The following is a 12,655-nucleotide window of genomic DNA, read 5'->3' as shown; positions in this document are numbered from 1 at the left end:
TTTTAATGAGACAGTCTCGCTCTGTTGCCCCGGCTGGAGTGCAGTGGTATGATCTCCACTCACTGCAACCTCCGCCTCCCGGGTTCAAGTAATTCTTCCGTCTCAGCCTCCCCAGTAGCTGGGATTACAGGTGCCCACCACCATACCCAGGTAACTTTTGTATTTTTAGTAGAGACTGGGTTTCACCATTTTGTTTAGGCTGGTCTCAAACTCCTGACCTCGGGTGATCCACCTGCCTTGGCCTCCCAAAGTGCTGGGATTATAGGCATGAACAACCACATATGGCATACTCTTTAGCAAGAAACATTTTCCAAAGAAAAAATAAATTTATTAAACTTGGATGAATTAATATAATGATGATGATTATATGATTTAATACCATCATCACATATATCATTAGTGCAGAAGACCAAGAGTGAGCAATGTTGCTTTCTCTTGGAGTTCTGTGCCTTTACACTAAGTCAGTCCTGCTCAAGGTGTGGTTGGCAGATAACTGCCATTTGCAAACTGTTAATGAGAGCACAAAAATGAAAAATATATATTTAGAAGCTTTCATAACAATTTGACAAATTATATATATTCAGTCTATTATAAATTAAAGTTTGTATTTTTATGTCTTTTCTATTTTAGTTTTCAGTAATTCGTTATTTTATTATATTTTACAAAATTTTCTGTGATGGTTTGGAAATTTAAACATAAATTAGGGGAGATCGTTTACCACAGTTTGAAAAGCACTGAGCACTGCCTTAAATGACTCCCAGAGAACTTTTTTCCCCTCCCTCTTTTTCTTCTTTCTCTCCCTCCCTCCCTGTCTTTGTTTTCTCCCTCCTTACCTCCCTCCCTTCCTTTCTTTTTGGCTTTTATAACCACTTTCCACAGTTCTTTCATCTCCCTCCCTTGCTGTTCAGCTTTGGGCTGTCAGTTGTAGCTGGAACGATGCCTACTTTGAGAAGCCCACCTACAAAAGTGTTGTTAATCTACTGTTGGCTGAAAATTCAGATAACAACACCAGCTTAAATTTTATGCAAATTTAAGTACATAAATTCTGAGTGTCTGACTAGGCTCTCTTTTATAACAGAAATGAGCTTTGAAGCATGGGCTCTATTTTGGCTGCTCAGGGACAGCTTTCTGGGTTTCATGTAGTTTTAGTTTTCAGTCATTTTGGGGATGGTTGACGCTGCCATGAAAGGATCTCTCAGTACACAGTGTTACCTGGATAATATGACGTGAATCATAGAATAATGCTCCTAATTTTAAGGAATTTATGTCTCAGTCTAATAATTCCTAGTAACCATTTACCATTACAGGATACCACAAAATGTCCCAAATTTAGGTAATGCCTCTAACACAGTGTTAGAGGATGAGATTGCTAATCACACTAAAATGTAAACTCTGTGTTTGCTAGTTTTCAGAGAACTATTTGTACTTTAGAACAGATGAAACCATTTAAGAAAAGGCCTACTGCATTGCAGCAGGGTTTAAGTCTACCTGCTCCAAAGAACCGTTATTACCACTATGTGGCAACTGTGCTTAGAAAATTCAGCTTTGCTTGTGAGCAAAGGACAGAATGGAAAACTCAATCCAGCATTCTGGCTTTGCTAAAAGAGCTAATTAAGTGTACCATTTGTCAAAGTCAATGGAAAGCCTGTGTCTGGATCACTTAAAAAGGCATTAAAAAGAGAAATGGGGTCCAATAGCAGAGGAAAGGAAATTTCCTATTCTTAACTGGAAACTATGCTCATATGGTATGTATCCTAATGTATCATAATATCCTATAAAACTTTCAGTGCAATTTTGGTAGCACTTTGACAACAAATTAAGTAATTATGCTTTTATTTCAATGCATATAAGAATATTAAAAATCAAATACTTTACAGCGGCCAAAGTATGCTGCTATGAAACTTTTAGCATTATCAAATGATAAGGGCTATAAGAATAAATTCAAAAATCCTCTGCTATAATATACTAAAATAATCATGAGGAAAGAAGAAGAGATTGATGCAAATGTCTTTTATATTTCCATTTCTATCATTTTTGCATCTTTTTTCCTCTTTCCTTTCCCAGGTGACAGAGATGGGTATTGAATGAGTAAATACTCACCTGAACTGGAAAGGCTGGCTGTACTGGAGAAATTGGGCTGAAACTTGGGAACTTTTAAGACATGCAGTCAAGCACTGACTGAGTGCTGATTAGCCAAATCAGCAATTTTAGCAGCACTGTGGCTATGCCATCCTATATTTATAGTCTTTATATTATGAGATAAGAGGAGGAGAAAAAGAAGGGCAATAAACCTGATAGGCCAAACTCTGTTATAATCCCCTTACAGGATCACATGGATAGAGCTAAAATAGAATTTAGAAGAGATTGAATCTAAGCTTTGTTCTACAAAGTGGAAAAAGGCACAGAGAGATTTAGTGACTTGTCCCACTCTAAGCTGATATGTCCCTTTAATGTATTGACATTTTTGCCCCTTCCGATTCAGGCTGAGCTGTACAGCAGTAAGCTTCCATTTGCTTGCTATGTGTGTGCACCAAGAGTGACAAAATGGATTCATTCTTAAAGAGCATCAGAATCAACACTGACAATTGCCTACTTCATAACCAGAGCATTCACATTGCTAAGATTTCATGGATTCTTATTTGCTTAAAGGAAAAACATTCCAATCACTACATTAAGTCAACATACTTAACGTCCTTAGATGAAAATATAGTTCACTGTCAAAGGTGAAGTGAGGTCCTAAATACATTCTTCAATAATTATTATTCATGTTTGCATGGCATCTAACAATTTTACAAACACATGCTTTTTTTGCAATCTTTATAACAACGCTGTAGAAGGGTTATGGCAGATTGATGATGAGGAGGAGGATGAGGACAATAATGATGACTTTTTAAAGATATGTAAGTGGGAGTTTGGCAAGATTGATGAACCTTTCCTAGATCACAGAACCACTTCATAAGCAGGTCTGTTCTCTTCATGACCGGTGCTCTTTCTGTTGCTCAGTATCTTACATTATATATTTACTGTTAAAACATTTTTTAAACTTAAAAACAGATCCCTTTCTCACATGAGGCAATTTGTGCTCATTAGTAATTATAACCAGAAGGCTCAATTTACTTGGTAAATGTCACTTGTTATATAAATGGTGAACTGGTAATATGCCAAAAAGAAAACACTTAGGCCTGGAAAGACTACAAATACATGTGTTTGAATGTTTTTTTCTTATATATTTAATTTATAGCTGATTTTGAAAGGGCTCACAGGAAGCATGGGAAAATTATAAGGTAACAGATAATATTTAAAAAGGGAACTTTGTTTTAATTTTCTTAGGTGTTTCAACTTGCATTATGTTAAATGTATTTTTCCTTTTTTACAAGTTGTTAGAAAAACAAATTTTCCATTTATAAACTACCAAATAATAAATATGTTTCACAAAAAAAAAAAGAAGGTTTTGAAATGCTTACTGTTCTTTTTTGGAAAATATGTGAGGAAAGAAAGGCATTATTGGCCCCAGAAATTAAAAGTTGTCTTTTGAAGTGTATTAATCTATAAAGCATATGCACAATTATATGGCTCACTGTACTTGGGTTTACATAATTAGTTTATTATATACAAACAAATTATATAATTAGGACAATTTTTAAAGGATTATTAATATCTGAGTTAGAAATTAAGAGGTTTATGATAATCTAAAGATTATTATTTCATAATTTAAACTATTTTTTAAAGGTTTTCATTGATTTTAATAGCATATTAAATCTTATTTCTTTTTTTTTTCTCTTTTGAGACAGAGTTTTGCTTTTGTCACCCAGTCTGGAGTGCAATGGTGCCATCTCAACTCAACGCAACCTCCACCTCCCAGTTCAAGTGATTCTCCTGCCTCAGTCTCCCAAGTAGCTAGGATTACAGGCATGTGCCACCACGTCCTGCTAATTTTGTATTTTTAGTAGAGATGGGGTTTCTCCATGTTGGTCAGGCTGGTCTCGAACTCTTGACCTCAGGTGATCTGCCTGCCTAGGCCTCCCAAAGTGCTGGGACTACAGGCGTGAGCCACCACACCCAACGATTAAATGTTATTTCATATGAATTATGAAAACATCAAAATAATATACTTGCTTTCATAAATAATTTGCCCTTTACACACTTTCCCTTTAATTAAAATATATCTTAAAATGTTAATTTACAAGTTAGTCTTAATTATGTTGCAATTTTTAATTAAGTAGGTGAGATGGAACTTATGAAGAAGAAGGTATTATGGCATTACTCCATTTAAAGTAGTAGTAGTATATATTGATACCTCACTACTCATCCTATTAACTACTATCCCGGAAATGTGCATATGGTTGCGTGAAATTCATATCTTTGTTGTTCACCCCCCTCCCACAGCTAAACTCATCATTCTTCAATGCCTACTGTATTGATAAGCACCATTATTTAATCATAGTAATCATATCTGATGCATCATGCAACAGGATATACCCACCATACAAGATTACTCACCATATCAGAATCTGTGTTCTCATATCTTTTTTCATTTTCCACAGGGCTAAAAATTGATTCAGAGTGGAGTTCTCTTTTACCTATAATTTCTGAGGCTTTCAGGATGAATTGCACATTTGAAAAGATGTTTGGATACTTGTAATATGATTCTCCAGAGAAAGAAAGTGCTATTGTAAGAAAAATTATTTGTGAGAAATATTTCATTAATGTTTTGCATTGTGTTTCATTTGTCTTTTAGCTATTAAACTATAATTAAATTCAGTATTTAGATGCAGAAACTGCTGTAGTTCCCTATTTAAGATTTATAATGTTATGTATGCCCCCTGGTGGTGTAATAGAAAACTAGATGGTAAATAATTTATACACGAGTTTATATAATTCAGAACAGCAATTTCATAATCACTGAATGCCCAATTAAATATAGTTACTGTTCAACAATGCTTGGAAGCTTCCAGATGAAAATAAATCAAGTTATAATAGATGCTGTATTCATAATGGATACTTTGACATTGTAATTCTACAAACAAATCAATGTCATTGATTCTAGACCAATTGATTCTCCAGTTTTATTCCTTCTAAAGATGTTATTATTTAGTTTTGAAAATAAATATTTTAAATATAGGCAACAACAATGTAATTTAACATAACACCATGTTATATTTAATGGAACCATCTCAGTGCCGCTTTTTCCATAAAATAGTTTTTTAGACAAACTTTGAGTTTTAGTCCAACCACATAATGGAAAAATTAATAATGATCATTCTACTGGACAGCTATGTGAAGAGGTAGAGTTGCTGATAGCTTCAGTAGAAAACAGCCAATTGTTAACGGTAAAGCTGTACCCTAAGCCTCTACGATAGTTGGTAAGAGGGCACAACTGGTGATTTTATTCTTGCATATGAAAGAAAGACTAGGGGCGTATATCCTCAATAACAAGCTAATATGAGAACTTGAGGTTTTTACTCAAATAATCTTTCAAAGTTTATTTGTTGTAATCATCTGAATATTTGATAAGCCACTATGCCAAACACCATGAGGAGTTAAGAAGTTGTATAATTTAACAAAGATATAAAAACAAGTGAAATGTTAGACAAGAATTCCTATTCTGTCTGTCTACAGCCACGTCTGATCAGGACGTATGCCAATGGCACTAACTGATAAGTCTCCAAAACACTTCTGCTATTCCCTTGGTCATGGTTCCATCCACCATGACTTTTTCATCAAATATTATTCCCTTTCTTTATCTTGAATCCCTCCTTTCCTTATCCTATAATATACTAATATTTTGACTGATTTTCCACTTAAACTATTGACATATTTACATATCAGCATAAATATTTATAGCTAAGCTTTTTTTTGAAATAGGTCACAATCTTTGCCTTATGCTTAAATTTTCCCTCACTGTTTGTTTACCTCCAATCTGAATTCTGCTTCCATCTCTCCACTGGGTATGCTCCCAAGATCAACAGTGATTTTCTGATTGCAGAAACTTACCATTATTTGTCAGACCTTCTATTATTTAATATTTCTATGGCAATGTTGATCTTGAATTTCTCTCCTTAAACATAATCACTCCCTCTTATCTCTCTTATTTCTCTTTAACTGGACTCTGTTACACCAATAATCCATTAAATGTGTATGTTCCCCAAGATTTCATCCCTGGAATTAGTTTCTCCCTGCCCCTCACCCTCAGCCATATTAACGTGAATGACTGTCAATTCCATATTCCAGGCAGGCTTCACTTATTTTCCTAGTTCCAAACCTATGTTTTCAACAGCTTGCTGGGTATATATACCTGAGTGACCTTCAAATTCAATACGACCAATATTTCTCCAAATTTCTCCTAGTTCAGAGTATCATTGTCTCGTGCTATTACTCAATATGCAAAACTTTGGCTCCCACTTGAATTCTTCACTTTTCTTTACATATTGCTTAGATTCAGTCGATCACCAAGTCCAGAACCTTACTGAAGTAAGAATTTAACTTTCCTGAAATCTAGGGAGGTAGACACTATTACAAATAACGAAACTGAGCCACAAAAAAGCTCATACACTTAAGTGGCAAAGTAAAAAGGAGAATACAGAATGAGGGTTACCAGTGTCTAAAGCAGGGAATAGGTTGCGGGAATGGTTGGGAATGTGGTTAAGTATTAGGTGCAAAGCTTCAGTTAGACAGAAGAAATAAGGTATAATGGTCTGTTTCATGACATGATGACTACAGTTTATAATACTGCATTTTTCAAAATTGCTGGAAAAAAAAGTAGAGTTAGATTTTAATTGTTCTCACCACAAAGAAATAAAAATGTATGGGGTTAGAGGGACAGGGAGCTGAACAAATGCAATCTGGCCCTGAAGCTGTGCTCCTCAACACCACACCTCTTTCATGAAAAATAAAATGCAACTTACGTTCTTTATACTGACAGTCTGAGCCTCTCAAAATATAACATAAAACATTTATAAGTGCAAAAAATAAAAGATATCCTACCGTATAAATATGGTTGAAGCCTAAGTAAATGTTGTTTAAAACATTCTAGGTGACCATGCAGGAAAAATATAAAAAGTCGTAAGAAGACCAAATAGCCAATCTGTCAAAAAAGAAAAGAAAAACGCATGTTTGTGTTGCATCAATAAATGTTTAAAATCCATAAGAAAAATCAACCATTTTATTATTACATTTTCTTTTAAAAAAACAATTTTAAACTCACTCAATATTATGTTTTTGAAATAACATTAAAACATTTATATCAAGATTGAAATACTAGCTCAGCCAAAAAATCTTTTATAAATTATCTCTACATTACATATAATGACCAACACTAAATGCTATTTTTATTCTATGTCCTTTAAAACAGTGCTTTTCAAATTGCAAGTCATGCCCCTTAAAGCAGTCATGAAATCAATTGAGAGGAGATTTTTAAATAAAATAAAAGAGAAGAAAAAACATAGTTTATTGTACAATTCCTTGTTTCAGTATATAAGCAAATGTATATTATGTTAGCTGATTGCAATGCAAAAGATATTTCTATGTGTCTCAGTCAAAACAATTTGAGAACCATTGCATTAGTCAGTGTTGAGAACTATCCTGCTTCTTCATAGTATGCTGTGCTCAGCTCCATATTCCCTCATGAAAAAAGACCTCCCACAGAGTAATTATTAAATAACCAATGCAAAATCTTACTTCTGTAAGATTAGTAAAAATATAGTTTGTTTCACACAGACTACATAAAATGGAATGTCTGCAAAAATATATAATCTGCAACATTTTACAGAAAAATAGAAAAAAAAATAACTACAGAAATAAATAGAATACAAGTTGCTAAATTATGAAGAAGACCCAAATAACAGCAATGGTTGTCACTATCGTGTGTGTGTGTGTGTGTGTGTGTGTGTGTGTGTGTGTATCTCCCTTTCTCTTAACAGAAATGCAGAGTATCATTAGATATACATGTAAAAAGAAAATAAAATTTAAAAGATAAATCTAATGAAATCTCAGTGCTTCATCCAAGACTATAAAGTAAATAAGGAACATTACTGGAATTTGAACCCAGGAATGTATATATTGCTCCAAAAACCATGAGCTTTCTACTATGGCAGTTATTTCCATTTTTTTTTTATTACAAACCTCTACAATTACAAATAAATTTTGAGAATGCATTATTAGTATTTATAAGTGTATTCATAAAGTATAAACATATACTATTTGTAAACTTATAAAGTATGTAAAAATAACATGTTTATAAGGTATGCCCGAGACATCTCTTCATATACACAACTCTGTTAGAGTACTGTGTTTCTCTAAGAGACTGAAGTTAAATGTGAAAAAAATTTAAAAGAATATTGAAACACTCTACAGAATTAAAGAAAACTACTCTCATAGATACAGACAATAAATGAATAGCTAATCAGAAGGGGGATAATTTAGTATTTTATAAGGATGAGATATAAATACTGAAAGGAATATAATATTCAAAAATGTAATAGGAAACAAAATAGAAAATACATGAAAAGCATGTCAGTATGAATAACATCTATATTTATACCTCAATCTGGTCAAAGATTTCACCTGGCCCAGAGACTAACTTTAGTTATAGCTATACTCGAAAAATGGTTTTAAAAGCTTTCATCTTAATATTCTTGAAGGCCAAATTTTTATTGACAAATCTGCCTTTCCATATTGTATATTGGACTTTCTATGTATTGTTCTTCATGTATTATTTGTGTACATATTCTCTTTGTTGTTTGACAACTCAAGCTTTGCCTCCTACATTGAATTTCTGCTTGTTAGTTTCTCTTTCTCAGCTCTCCCATATTTCCTTCATTTGACCTTTACCTCCTTCTTCTCTCTTTCTATTTCCATCTCTTCTCTTTTTTCTGACCCTTTTAGCTGACTGTGAAATTGAAGGCTGCATATTTATTATGTTCATATTTTAATAGTTATATGTTTTATGTTCTTGCATAGAATCTTGAGGAGCGCCATTTATATTTCTATCTAATACATATAAAACTGCCATTGCTCATGTTATTCTGTATACTTCTGTAGGCAGAATTCAATAATTAAGAATATTGTACACTTCGAGCTAGATAGAAAGGAAAGAATGTAAACAAAATATAAAGAAAATAATATTTGGCGATCATATATCTCTGGATCTATTCAACCTTGAGCTACTTCTCCAAAGGAGAAACAAAACAATACACCTACAGTGGGTGATGCCTCTGTGATAATACCCTTTCATAAAGCATTCTGTCAAAAGAAAAGCAAAAGGGAGGCTTCTAATAGTCTTTCAGATACGCAAAGGCAAGGAGGACAACTGAAATGGTTTCTTGCTTCCTGAGTTCAAAGTACTCATAAAGGGCATGCTTATTTCCACAAGACAGTTTATATTAGCTAGAACAATAAAGAGCAAGCTTTAAAATTAGTAAATCTTGGGATTCCAGTTGAAGATGGCTCACTAGAGAACACTGCATACTCCCTCTCTCCAGAAAGAAGAATGACAATTATGAATCAATAATCACACCTCAAATAGAACAACTAGGAGGGAACGCTGGAGTCCAACAGAGAAGTTATGGGAAACACCTGAGGCACAGAGATGATGTGGTTTGGCTCTGTGTTCCCACCCAAATCTCATTTCAAACTATCATCTCAGGTGTTGGGGGAGGGGCCCAGTGGGAGGTGACTGGATCATGGGGATAGACTTCCCCTCTACAGTTCTTGAGACAGTGAGTGAGTTCTCATGAGATCTTGTTTGAAAGTGTGTGGCACTTCCCCTTTTACTCTCTCTCCTGCTTTGACATATGAAAATGTGCTTGCTTATCCTTCACTTTCTACCATGATTATAAGCTCCTTGGGACCTCCCCGTCATGCTTCCTGTTAAGCCTGTGAAACTGTGAGAATATTAAACCTCTTTTCTTCATAAATTACCCAGTCTCAGGTACTCTTTTATAGCAATGTGAGAATGAACTATACAGAAGGGAAGTAAAATCATCTGGGAACACATAGGGACTTGCTATTGGGGGAAAGGTTGTGAAAGTTTCAGTGGGTCTATCTTCCTACCATGAACTGCTGCAATCTGAACCATGGCAGAGCTCTTCTACCCACTTATTTCCTGAAACTAACATGGACAGTGAGCTAGACACCCCATAAGGGCATGGCACCAGGCAGAGAACTTGTGCTGGTTCACTCACACCCCTGAGACCTAAGCAACTACAGCAGGGTACCATTGTGAGAGCACAGCCATCATGGGGCTGTATCCTCCCTTTAGAAACATAGCCTTTGTATCTCTATATCCCAGGAGCCGCCACTGACATTCCTCAGTGTCTACCCAGGGGGCTACAATGGCAGAATACTGCTGGACACAAAGGTGCTATGGGGCCCCAGTACTGTGGCCCACAGTATTACTACTTCCAGAAAAGAGATGGTGCAGTAAACTAACATGGCAGTTCCTGGGTCAAAGAAAACCAAAGCACACACTTTCTTTTTTTTTTTTTTTTTTTTTTTTTGGAGTTTCGCTCTTGTTACCCAGGCTGGGCTGGAGTGCAATGGCGCGATCTCGGCTCACCGCAACCTCCGCCTCCTGGGTTCAGGCANCGCCTCCTGGGTTCAGGCAATTCTCCTGCCTCAGCCTCCTGAGTAGCTGGGATTACAGGCACGCACCACCATGCCCAGCTAATTTTTTGTAGTTTTAGTAGAGACGGGGTTTCACCATGTTGACCAGGATGGTCTTGATCTCTTGACCTCGTGATCCACCCGCCTCGGCCTCCCACAGTGCTGGGATTACAGGCTTGAGCCACCGCGCCCGGCCTTTCTAGAGCCTGACAGCTTCCTATCTGGGGCTATGAGAAGAAATCCTGCCCCAGCAGCAGCATACACTCTGTGTTCAGGCTTGGAGCAGAGAGTGAGATTCCATTTGCGCCACCCACCCAACACTGAAGCAGCAGTTGCTGCCACTGGGAACCCAAATGGAAGCCAGCTACCTGGGGCTGAGAGCAGTGATCCCACTCTACTGGTGGAGTGGCCTCCGTTTTTAGGCTCATGCACAGGGACACTCTCTCCCACTCTGCGTACCTCTGTAGGCTCAGCCACTGCAGCTGCCTCTAGAAGCTAGGGCAGGTGACCCTAATGGTTCCTTTCTGGCCCTGCATGGTGACCACACTCCCACTGGTAGAATGACTTCCATGATCAAGCTCACGTGCAAAGGGAAGGGCTCCTTACCTTTATGTGTAGCACTGCAGTGCTGCTACAACTGGGAATAAGCAAGCCTGAGAGCTGCATGACTGGGGCTGTGGGTGGAGACTGCATTGTAACCGTCTCCAACATCAGCATGCACTGCTCAGGACCCAGAAGGTTGTCCCACCACTGCTACTACCACTACCCACACCGTGCCACCTACCCAGGGAACCAAGAAATCACTCACTTGCCTGGTCCACCACTGTCACTATCGGGAGCTAAGCAGAATACCTAGAGGCCCAAGAATTGGCCTGCCTGGTTCTGCCAATACCAGAGCAAGTATCTTGTAGGGGGCACAAGAACAGGCATACTCATCCCACTGCTGCCACCACTGGGAACCAAAGACTAACCCATCTAGAATCCCTGTCCCCAGCCAAATTTCCCCACAGCCCCCACTTTTAACCACACACTAAACCACTGAGAAATCACAGATAACACTGAAGCTGTTTACAGCCAAAGAAATTATATAAGGATTGCACAACTGCATGTACTCAGAATCAAAGACAAAGGGCCCTACTAACCAACACTATGGATACATCTTCAGGAAAAAATCCTCCACTGTGAATGCAAACTCAAAAAATTAGAATACATTTCTATTATGCCAGATATACAGTTATCAATGTAAGGAAACATGAAAAAATAGGGAAATATGACACTTACAAAGGAACACAGTAATTCCCCAGTAACATATCCCAATCAAAAAGAAATGTGTGAAATCACAGGGAAAATATCAAAATTATGACACTAAAGAAACACAGTGATATACAAGAGAATTTCAAAAACAATACAAAATATCAGAAAAAAAATTCAAGATATGAATGAGAAATTTATCAAAGAGACACATATAACAAAGAACCAAACAAAATCTGGAATCAAAGAACTTCTTTAATTAAATAAAATGTACAATCAAGAGTTTAAACAATAAATTAAAACAACAACAAAAAAGAATCTCAGAACCTTAATATACTTCTTTTGATATAACTCAGACTAAAATAAAGAAAAAATAATTTTAAAAAGAATAAACAAAGTCTCTGTGATATATGTGACACCATAAAGTGACCAAATACATGAATTATTGGTATCCCTAAAGGTAAAAAGTGAATGAAAAAGTTCAAAAACTCATTTAACTAAATAAGAGATGAAATCCTCCCAAGTCTACCAAGAGATTTAGACATGTAGATTGTGAGGAGACCTCACAATCCCAAAACAGATTCAATGCTAAAGGTCTTTTCCATGGCACATTATAGTCAAGCTATCTAAAGTCAAAGATAAAGAGAAAATTCTAAAATAAACAGAAAGAAAAGTCATCTAGTCAGCCTTGGGCAGACTCAAAGTAGTTATCTCAGCGGAAACCTACAGGCTAAGAGAGAATGGAATGATATATTCAAATTGATGCAAGAAAAAAAAAAAAAACCAAGAATACTATACCTGG

At 36.2% G+C, this 12,655-nt stretch overlaps 1 protein-coding gene across 1 annotated transcript in view; it reads right to left on the bottom strand.

The window, feature by feature from the left end:
- Positions 1 to 12,655, bottom strand: part of TMEM232 (transmembrane protein 232) — a 337,836-nt gene that overhangs the window by 228,027 nt on the left and 97,154 nt on the right. Inside the window, exons 6-7 of the mRNA XM_037737996.1 lie at positions 6,985 to 7,084; positions 4,484 to 4,667 (exon numbers count right to left, since the gene is read on the bottom strand). Coding sequence (XP_037593924.1) covers positions 4,484 to 4,667; positions 6,985 to 7,084 — 284 coding nt within the window. The remainder of the gene's footprint in view (positions 1 to 4,483; positions 4,668 to 6,984; positions 7,085 to 12,655) is intronic.

This window comes from Cebus imitator, unplaced genomic scaffold (genome assembly GCF_001604975.1).
Source record: "Cebus imitator isolate Cc_AM_T3 unplaced genomic scaffold, Cebus_imitator-1.0 Scaffold46, whole genome shotgun sequence".
NCBI lineage: Eukaryota > Metazoa > Chordata > Mammalia > Primates > Cebidae > Cebus > Cebus imitator.
This window is presented reverse-complemented; position numbering and strand designations above follow the sequence as displayed.